At 40.4% G+C, this 10786-nt stretch overlaps 1 protein-coding gene across 5 annotated transcripts in view; it reads left to right on the top strand.

Annotated features, from left to right (window-relative positions):
* The window catches only part of grid2ipa (glutamate receptor, ionotropic, delta 2 (Grid2) interacting protein, a), a 47871-nt gene that overhangs the window by 16336 nt on the left and 20749 nt on the right, over positions 1-10786 (top strand). For 3 of the 5 annotated variants that reach the window (XM_015048498.1, XM_015048492.1, XM_015048485.1), the window contains exon 5: positions 9951-10226. In XM_015048498.1, coding sequence (XP_014903984.1) covers positions 9951-10226 — 276 coding nt within the window. Of the gene's footprint in view, positions 1-1668; positions 1952-5564; positions 6135-9950; positions 10227-10786 lie in introns of those variants that run through there. The other 2 variants (XM_015048512.1, XM_015048506.1) reach the window with 2 other exon arrangements.

Below are 10786 nucleotides of genomic sequence, written 5' to 3'. Positions count from 1 at the left end.
CTACTCCACTTTATTCACCAAAAACGTTTGTTTTTTTTTCTTTTTAATTCAACAAAAACTGTACTGTAATCTGGAAAGTTCGCTATGTTGAGCTCCAGTTAGCCGCCTTATCTCACTGCGGGAGAGGCAACTGCGTCATGCGTCACGGGCAAAAGGTCAAAGGTAACAAGGTGACCGGCTTATTATGTTGTACAAAAATCCCCCAACAAAAAAACAAATAATTTTAGTACATGTTATTATGTGTCAGAAGAGGGCTTCGGAAATAAAAAAATAATAATAAAAAAATAAAAAATTGGACCAAAAGGGCACTTGGGGGCAAGGAGCAAAAGGGGCAGGTGCTCAAGCACCCCTAGCTCCCTCCCCCTCTGCACTTGGCTGGGCGCCCCCCACCCCCCCCCACGCCTCTCAAAAACTCAAATGTCTGGCTGGAGGCATAATTGTCGGCCTCCACTTCTTTTATTCCTTCATTCCTTTACTGGTTTGTAAATTCTTAGCTTACATGTCCTATAAACCTAACCTAAACATAACCCTAATTTTGCCTTTGAGATCTTTTCGGGGGAAAAAAAAAAGGTTGAGTTGCCATCCTTTTTTGAACTGAGGTTTTAACAAAAGGTGTCAGCATATGTACAGTTGTGAAGCCAGAACAGAACTAAGGTTCTAACTATTCAAATGCACCATTAAAAGTCCACGACAATGAAATATTCTTTAATTCATAGATGAGTGAAGGTAAACTTCTGATTGTCTCTGTGTTTTTCTGTCCATCTGTATGGGGCAAAATTGATTGGATTGGATTGGGTGTTTGTTGGGTTGTGTGTGGGGAGGCAGAAGAAAGGACTCGCCCTGGGCAGCAATCATACGAGGATCACCAGTAATGCTTTTCTTTCACATTCAAAAAGAGTTATGCTGTAATAACTGCCCAGTCGTTCCATGAAAGCCATGCTTTATAATATAAAATGTGCACAACTAAAACATAGCAGGACAAAAATTAGATTTTCAACCCAGCTTCATTTATTGGGAATAGTTTGCACGAGTAAAGCAAAAACGGTTTTGGTTGTAAACATGTGACAAAAACATACAGATTCCTCTAATGGTGGATTTCTTTCCAGCCAATCCACTGTTTTTGTGAACAAATAATCAATTGACTGTGAAGTGAATAAAATGCCAGAAACATTTCCAACAAACCAAACTGAGGGATGTTCTGTTGTCTCTAGCTTCAAACTCCTGAACTGTCTAGCATAGTGCTTCCCATAATAGTATAGACTTACATGACAGTGGAGCTCACTGAGGCAGCAAAGCCCGCTTAAATCCACAAAGAAATAAATAATTTAGACCCACTCCACCCCTTCGTGATTTGACTGGGAAATCAAGCTCTCCAATGGATGAGTTTGCCCAAATATCAACCACTCACTCTGATCCTCGTATGCTTGAATGTCACCCATCCGTTCTCACCTTTCGGGAACTGTACAATATGATTAGAAAATCTCTGCCGTGTATTGCATTTCTTCTTCCTCAGCACTGATTAGAAAACCAAACCCCCTAAACACAACACCGCTGCTCACGTTTGCAGTTTTTTGTGTGTGTGTGTGTGTGTGTGTGTGTGTGCGTGCGTGTGTTTGTGTGTGTCACTTCGCCTCACTCCGTCTTCTTCGCTCTCACTTTGACTTTCTCTCAGTTGATTTCTTTCTTCCCTGTGTCTCCCTGTCAGCTGAGATTCTTGCTCTGTGAAACGCTCAATCTGTTTTCTTCTTTTTTTAAATTATTTTATTATTTTTGTGGATCTCATCACTGGATGTTCATATTCCCTCCTCAGCAGACAGCTCATAGCTGCTGCAGCCAGTTTGCTGCTGGTGCTTGAATGCAGGGAATCATGCAGATGCTCCTCACACACACACATGCAGACATACTCGCTTTGAAGTTCCTTGCTGAGGGAAATTATGGACTGCTGCCTCAGGTGAGTGCTGGAAAACAGTTTGGCGTGGCTTGGTTTCAGTTTTTCAAGCTGCTAAATGCAACCCGTGGTGAAGTTTGCTGTCTAAGCTCTCTGTTCATGAGGCAGTTTGTGGCTTGTCATTTAAAAAAAAGCCTTTATTGCTATTTTTATGGCTGATTTTTTTTTTTTAAGAGGGTAATCCATTTCTGTCTTGAGCTAGAGGACATAGTGGTTGTTGTATGTCAGTGTCTCACAATGTGCTATCCTCTTCATCATAAAGCTGCCTGTGAATATTCTTTCCATTCTTCGTTTTGCATATGATTTAATTATGCATAAGTGGTGCTGGGATTTTTTTTTTCCCTCCCTGTTTTTTTCTCTTTGGCTGTTTTTTTTTTTGGCACATGGAGTAGAACATACAGAAACTCTCCCTATGTGAGACCCAGACCATCTGTAGAGAAATCAAAAGTATATCCAGATATTTTAGTTCTGAAAAGAATTGTGAGTAGGTTTGTTTTGTTCAAATGGGCAGGAACTAATGAGCCATCTTCTCCCCGGTGCATGTGTTTGTCCCAGTTGTCCCAATTTCAAACAGGGTGTGCAGATTTTGCTAAATGCTCCAAATGAGCAAACTTTCCCAGTAGAAACTCAGGAGATCTGTAGTCTGCAGGGGGTTGGGCTTCCAGGCTGCCCACCAGCCTTGCCTCAGGATGTTGTGTTGATGTACATTGTTTCCTCCAAATCGTATTTAGAAAAATGCTTAGGATGAAAAAAAACTCAGTTTCTTGGGGGCTACTTACACATTTTAAAGGCATCTTTCAGGTCTGCTTGTTTACTTAAAAACGTGAGACTGGGGAGGATGTGTTGATTTGTTAATCACTTTATACCTGAGATTTTCTTGAAATTTACAGAGAAGATGATCACACAGCTTTTTAAGAGAGATGAATATGCACACTCCCCAATTTTTCATCTTGTTTTTCCAATCCATTCAGTTTATTCACACAGTAAAAATTTCACACTGATATCAATTCAAGGCACGCACAGGTCTGATCACGTCCATTAGAGAAGGACGACTAGCTTCTTACAGGAACAAACCTACGCTGTAACCATGTTATGGTGGGTTGACAAAAACTCCACAAAATGACTGGTCCAGGGTTACTTTTTATGTAATTAAAGATGACGCAGAGTTAATGGCAGCAACAGGCCACTCAGACATTTTTGGCACGTATAGTTCTCATTAATGCTGTGAACTCAAGGCCTTTGGTTCAGCAATCTCAGCTGCATGATATAAAAGCACAAACAGCTCATATTCTCGCTGGGTTGACATGCTTGATGTCCATGAAAAAGCAGTCGGTAAAGGAGTATTAGTGATAGTGTGTTTATTACTGTACAGTGATCTGAAAGTGCCTATAGTCAATGGCATTAATGGATGTATTGATTAATTCTTCCAGGAAAAAGACACAGCTAAACAAAGATGTTATCAGCCAGCAGTACTTAACTATGGGAAATAAAAACAAAGTGACTAGTCATGGTTAATTGCAGTAATAACTTTGACAATGAATACAGTAAGCAAAGAGATAGATTTAAACACAGATTTGCAGGGTTGTCACTGGGTTACCGTCAATGAAAGAAAAACACAAAGTGGGAGCAACAGCTGTGTTAATGGATTTGTCCAGGAAGGAGACAGATTTAAACACGCAAGCTTTTAACCAGGATACTGTGATAGTGAAAGAACTTAATCATTAACTCCATTTAAAAAGATACATGGTAAAACTTATAATGACTGTCAGATTTGTCTTCATTGGAAAAGTCACACCAAATTTTGCTCCTGTTGGGAAAGACTTTCCAAGCTAATAGATTATTCTGCTAAGACTGCGATGCAAAGGTCTCTTTAAGTCTTAATGAGTCTGATGAGAACCTCCAACTTTGATGAAAATCTGTCTTTAAAGGAAAATTTCTAAGCATGCTAAACTGGTAAAATATCACCACTGCTAACACACTAAACTGAGGTAAATAATTTATTGTCAGTTTGAACAGTCAGATAAAGTAATGCCAAAATTTGGTTACAGCTCTTCTGCATCACAGCACCGCATCGCAGATCTGTCAACTTGATAGTCTCAATATGCTGTGTCTGATTAAATCTACAAATTACTCCCCAGTAGATCAAATAACCCAACTCCAGGGTAGTGAATTAAAGATTATTGGGGTGCTTCATCACCATCTGAGTGCCTGGGATGTAAGTTTTAGGTGTCTGTTGTCGTCACCGGATCGCTCTCTTATTTTCCACGCTGTCGCCTATCCGTAGCCGTGCATCACGGTCTGTCAACATCTTCCCCTCAATCGCTGTCTCTCGCTGTGACAGTCTTCATTGACGCGATCTGCACACAGCTGTCAAAGCTCTCCCGTCGACCTCTGCAGGAGGTCTCGTATCAAAAGATGTGAGGTGTGTTTAACAGCTTATATGAAGTTTTACTTTTTGTTTTCATGTCTCATATGGCCTGACCAGCTGGGCCGTGCTGTGCTCCGTCTGCCGCTACCTCCCACAGGATGTTTTCTATTTTTAAGCAGCCTACTTCTTTGAATAAATTCTCTTTTAGGTTTCTGAGTCACTCGCTGGTGTCAATTCTTAAATTGTGGCTGAGCTCAAAGGTCACCGATCATTGGACTCGTACAGCTTAGGGTATCTGCAGTGGCAAAGGAGGCAAGCTTGAAAAATCTAGGAGCTTTTCTAATATAGTTTCATTATCTTGCGATAAATTTCATGAATATATATAAGGAAATTTATGCTTTATTCTGACAGTGCGTCTATATGTGGTGTCATGTTGACAAGTTACAATAAACTATAGTAATGTTTATATATAAATCAGATTAAAAATTTAATAAAAATCATTAAGACTGATTTTTTTTATTTCCTCCCATGAAACAACTTCCTTTAAAAAATGTAAATAAACAAGAAACACTGGGTTGCTGGAGCGATGATGAACACATCCAGGGAATAGAGGCCAGGGGACAAAGCAAAAAGTGTCAACATGAAGAAAAACTTTAGCCATTTATTACAACTGAATGTCTTGAGGGCAGTCAAGTTGGACAAAGCTTCTTCGTGTGTTCCCCGGCTCTGCTTTGCTTTCTGTCAGAGTCAGAACTCAGCTTGAGGTCGTAAGGGATTTCAAGGAAGACGATGTCACAGCGGCTTATTGTCTGATCATAAGAGGACTTGGAGTAATCTGAGAAACTCAGATTCATGATTTAAGACAGAAGAGACACTCAGATTATTGTGTAGACAGTCGGTTTCTAAACCACGTTCTGAGACTCGAGGAGAAGCCATCAACACATGATAGAAGGTTGTTATGACTACATCTAAAAAAATTTTGAAGTACCCTTCGAGGAAAGCAGTTTTTGCAAAATGCATCAAATCTCTGCGTTGGGATTATGGATACATCCAAAGCACACCAAATGTTTGTTTTTTCATTCCTTTCTTTTCAAAAAATGTGATTGCATTTAACAGAATGAAGAGGCAGAGAAATCTATCAACACTCCTGTGTGTCTGATTGCGAATGTTACTGTTTCCTGCACTGATTCAGTCATTGTGCCGACCTGCCTACGAAAGTCCACAGGGATGACTTTCTCTTTTCCACTTCTTTCATCTCTCCCTCCCCACTTCTGTTCATCTCATTCTTTCCTTCCTCCTCTGAGGGGCTGGATGATTTGTCACTTACTACCTCTGACTGCGGAATGATGGACAACCTAATGGGGAGGATTAGCTTTCAGCTGTTAGCGAGAGGGTCAACCTGTGTTGATCCTGACCCTTGCCTTTCAGTTAGAGCACCTAAAAATGGGACAACGTAAAGAGAGCTTCCCCCGACATGAAGTTGGAGAACAGCTGAAGATGCTGGATGAGGAAGTTTTGGAGGTTTGGAAGGATGTGAACTACAGCCACTCTTCTGGTTTTCTTCCTCCCTGAGTCCCAGCTTCTCTCTTTCTTCATTTGGCTGCTTCCCAAACCTGCAGCGAGTGCTTTTCAGATCCAGGACATCTTCCCATTTCTCCTTTGCCTTATCCTCCTCCTTTGTCCGGGAGAGTTGTTCCAACTGCATGGAGAGCCACCGTGATAAGGACGAGGCATTTGCGTTGCTCGACTAAATTCAAGCACTTCCTCATAGCCCCGAGGAGCCATGGGAAGGGACAGGAGCCTTTCTAGACACTTTAGGTATGGCGGCTTTTACTTTGATCTCAGAAATGTCGACTGTGCTTTTTTTAATGCTTTGTTGTGGGGTGTATTTGAGGTTAGCTGACTACTGTTCTCCAATGACATTAATTAAGCATGTTTTGATGATGCATTTCACACTTCTGTGTATACCTGAAAGCATTTAGTGTTTTTAAATCTGCAGGAAGAAAACTTAGTCATTCTAGAAAAACTCTAAAATAGAAAAAGTTCTGATCTTTTTACTTTGAAAAAATTTTTTATTGTTATTTCCACTCCTTAGGATTGACATCTTTCAACACATATTTTATAATGTGCCATTCATATGCACACTCATGCCTGGCCCAGCTGACAAACTGGCTGATCAGAAGTGGGTCTGCTAATAATTGGTCTTGCAATGTGCTTCCCAGCTGATTGCAGTTGTCATTCATCCCTCTGTGCATTGTGTCCTTGATCCACCCCTCCCTCAGACCCAATTATAGACTCTTCTCGGCCTCCTTATAATTTAGGGCATCCCGGAGCCTACATCCAACTTTAGTGAGAAAATTCACTAACGTTTAAAAGGGATATTTTTTCAGGTCAAATCAAAACGTACAAGTCAACTTCCTTAGTTTCATACTTCTAATTTATTAGCAGCCCTGATTTTAATACTTAATAACAACAAAATGTTCTCAAATTCTCTGGAAGAGAAACCGGCCTGCAGCATCACAGATCCTCTGCCACATTTAACAGAGAACACACTTCTGCATATTTATCCTTCATTTCACACTGAACCCACCTTATGATTGTTTGCTGTCTACAAACATAATCCTTGTCTAATCCAACCAAGGCACAAAAAAACATTTAGCAAACTCGACATTTGTGTTTGTAATGGTAGAACAGAAATAACTTTTTTTATGCTTTTGAAATGTCTATTGGATAACCATTTTACATGATCAAGGTTGAATGTTTATTTTTCCAATTTAATGCTTTTTAACAAAGTTAATAGAAACATAGCATTAGTTAATCATGAAACCAGACATTATAATTTGTTGTTGCAGCAATTTTACATTTTCAGTAAAAAAGGTAGAGCAAGGTTCAGTACTTTGAGCAAGATGAAGAAATGAATTCACCCAATTAAATGAACTCATTCAGTTTCTTTCAACCTGTCCATCATTTAACCAATGATTTGACAGCAGTGATATTTTTTTCAGGAAAGTTACATGGCCTAAATAAACTGTAAACTACAGGCGCCACAGATATATTTCCAATAGTTACATGACCCTGGCCTAGAAAGATCTCCGGTTCTCTGCTGTCTCTCTTTCGGCCTCCGTGGTTCCTTCAGATTCAGCAGCTTGTGTCCCTTCAAATGCGTCTTTCACTGAGATCAAGAAAACTTCCTGTTATTATATAAAAACAGGTCATGAAGATGGACTCGTAGCAGGGTGTGACAGATGACTAGCCCATCGGGGGAAGTGTTGACTGTTTTTCTGCAAGCGTGCACAAAACACTTAATCACTGTCGCCTACTTACACGATCTCTCTTAGTTTATAATTTACAAGGTTTTGCTTTCACACAACAGAGAGCATTATCCTGCAATTGTCAAACGGTACCTATTGCAAATTACATCCTAAAAATGCCGTGTGTAATTATAGTGAGCCTGTCGGCTGCTGAGTGAGGCTGAGAAGACTGTAGCTGTCAATCAGCTGGAAAAAAAAATACCCTCGTGAATCAGCAGTTATTTAAGGATTCCCTCGATGATTGTATTTGACGTTGTGAGTCTACAGACTGACAGAAAGTGTGGAAGGAGAAAATTGCAGAAGTTGCAGGAAAGCTTTTTGCTTATAGGTGATCATAGGATGGATGTGTTGACCTCATCTGACAGGAGCAGTAAAAGCACAACAATCAAAATTTTGGAACTATCCAGTCCATATTTTATGGTAGAACTCTATCAGAATCCCTTATCTTAACTTAGTAATATTTGCCCATTCTGTCTGGCAAAAGCGTCTTCGTGTCACCACTGTGTTTCACAGTGGGATTTTTTATTTATTTATTTATTTTTTTGATGATGATGCTCAGTTTTAAGTGACCTTTTAGAACTGGTGATCAACGTTGTCTGTTAGTGTATGCCTATTTGCATAAATCTTCTAGATTTGACTGAAAATGAGATTTTGTGTTGTTAAAAATACCTAAAGAGGGGAAACATGTTAGTTTTATTTCTCTTTAACAACAGAAGATATAAGAACTGCAGTCAAAATATTTTTTCTTGTCATCTTGACACAAATAGAAACCCTTTTAGTTCATCATTTCAATGACCAGCATCTTCCACAACAGAAAAAGTTGAAAGCTCAAACAGATAACATTTACTGTAAACCTTCAGACATCTGTTTTAAGTCTTGCTTTCTCTCACTGCGTTGCAGCCGGAATAACTTTAAACATCTCTGTAGGTCCTCTGACTTCATTTTAAACATGTCACAACAAAATGGCTAACTTTGTGTCTTCTCCACATTGTAACAGATTCCACACTGAAGAGTGTTGCTGTAATCTGTATGTAGTTATGAATGGTGGGTACACTGATAAGGAAAATGTCTTACTTTTATGTTTCTGTGCTATTACAGATAAGAGGTAATCAAGCTCAAAATCAGCTGCATCTCTGGAGAGAACATATTTAATTTATCACAAAGTTTTCAGAAATACTCGTTTAGAGATTTCTACTTAATTGCTGAGCCTGAATAATGAGTTGTGCCGTGTATAATGGAGGCACACTGGAATTAATGCAAAACCAAAAGCTCTCTTTCCTCCTCTGCACATCTGAAGCACCCAAGAGACAAAGAGACACAGATAGAAGAGGAGAGCGAGTTGCTTTTATGATCGAAGCAGCACAATTTTTCAGGTGGGACAGGAAAGATAGCACGCAGAGATAAAAAGAACTAATAAGGAGTGTTTGCCCTTCATTTACTGAAAACATATACGCCCTAAACCACTTCTCATCACAGTTTGTGGTAATTCTTCATCTATTTCTCTCATTTTGTTACATGTTGTTAATTCCCTTGCAGGTAACTGCTCAAGGAAAACCCATGCAGCACACAACTGAGCGTTGGAGACGTTTAATGGAAGCAGACTTCACTTGACCTTGAATCCGTTTGCAAGAAACTTTGCTTTATTTCAGCTGTCGGGAGATGATAAACTGTCCTGCAGGGAGGAAACTGTCTTAAATTTGATCTGAACAATATGGTTCCTTCACTAAGCTTCGTTCTGTATTGGAAATAATTAGTTGCAAACGTCTCTTATCTCTTTCCATTCTATAACCCATATTTTATAGAATACCCTTTTGCTGCACAGGAAAGATACGAGTTGGCTCACAGAAGCACCAAAAATCACAGACTGTAATGCACTCTTATTGCTTCAGTTATTAGTTTTCTCTTCTTTAAGAGGAGCCAAATGTTGAATAATAAGAGGAGGAAAAACACCATAAGGGAGGAGTGCAGTGCTGTCTCCCAGAGGTAGCTCATTCACCGAGCTCCCTCCTTTTTTGTTTAATAGCTGTGAGCTGTCACCGATTCTGAGCGCTCTTACCTACAGCTGCTGTGATCTCACGACAAAGCTCCCCTCCTGCAAGCACAGGCACTCTTACTCAAATGTTGGACCAGTTTCCTTCCTTCTGTAAAGCATGTGGACTGATCTGTTTCTCATGAAGCCCTGGAGTGATCCGTTTGCAGTAACTTGGACTTAAGAGGGGATTTGTGTCGAAACGATAAAGTGAGCTTTTCCCCAGTCAGTTTGTGATTGTTTATTTATTTATTTATTTATTTTTTGTGCGTGTGGTTCCGCAATGTTTGCCAGGATCTTCATTCCCAAAAAGCACCGGGAGCGTTTCGACGAGGTGGTCTCCCAGAGCCTGATGAGCAGGCTGAAGGGCCGCAGCTTCAGTGACCCCAGCCGCAGTCACCTCCGCCGCAGCCGGAGCGAGGACCACCCTGAGCGTCTGCTCGTCTCCACCCGCGCCAGCTCAGTGCCGCGCACCCACGCAGAAGAAGGTGTGGTCCCCCCTGCCAGAGGCATGCGCAAGACCACGTCCCTCATAGCGGGCCACTCGGGTGGCACCACTACCAACTGCAGGTTTGCATCAAGTGACAATTTGGGCCTTCGGGGGCAATTAGCATAGGAGGAAAGTTTATAAAAAGGCATAATTATAGCTTATTAAGCTGTAATACAAGGCCATTAGTTTGGGCAGCTTTTTTCCCCCCTCCATTATTAAAACAGATCATGATTTGAAATCAGCTTTTTGTATCAATTCAGGCTATATTCATGTGATGTTAAAAATTAGTTTGACAATCTGAAACATTTAAGAGTGAGAAAAAAAGCAAACTACAGTTAAAAAAAGGAAAAATTAGATCCCTTTTTAGCAGCGTCAATGTTATCCTGCATTTCTTATCAATCACGTTGTTCCAGAATATAAACTAATTTTGGAGGCATCTTAAAGAATACTTTCAAATACAGAGACCCCCCCACCCCCTCCCTGTAAACATCCTCTCACCGTCTTTTGAAAACTACAGGCTAAAAACCATCTCAGTAAAACCTTCTAAGGCTGTGGCATCATTAAGCTCTGATACTGCCAAGGGCGTAGGTTCGGTCTAAGTTTTGGTGGGGACCTTGACAGCCCCCCCACCCCCCGGCAG

The sequence above is a fragment of the Poecilia latipinna genome, unplaced genomic scaffold, assembly GCF_001443285.1.
Source record: "Poecilia latipinna isolate Pla-1442-1.1 unplaced genomic scaffold, P_latipinna-1.0 Scaffold42, whole genome shotgun sequence".
Lineage (NCBI taxonomy): Eukaryota > Metazoa > Chordata > Actinopteri > Cyprinodontiformes > Poeciliidae > Poecilia > Poecilia latipinna.
This window is presented reverse-complemented; position numbering and strand designations above follow the sequence as displayed.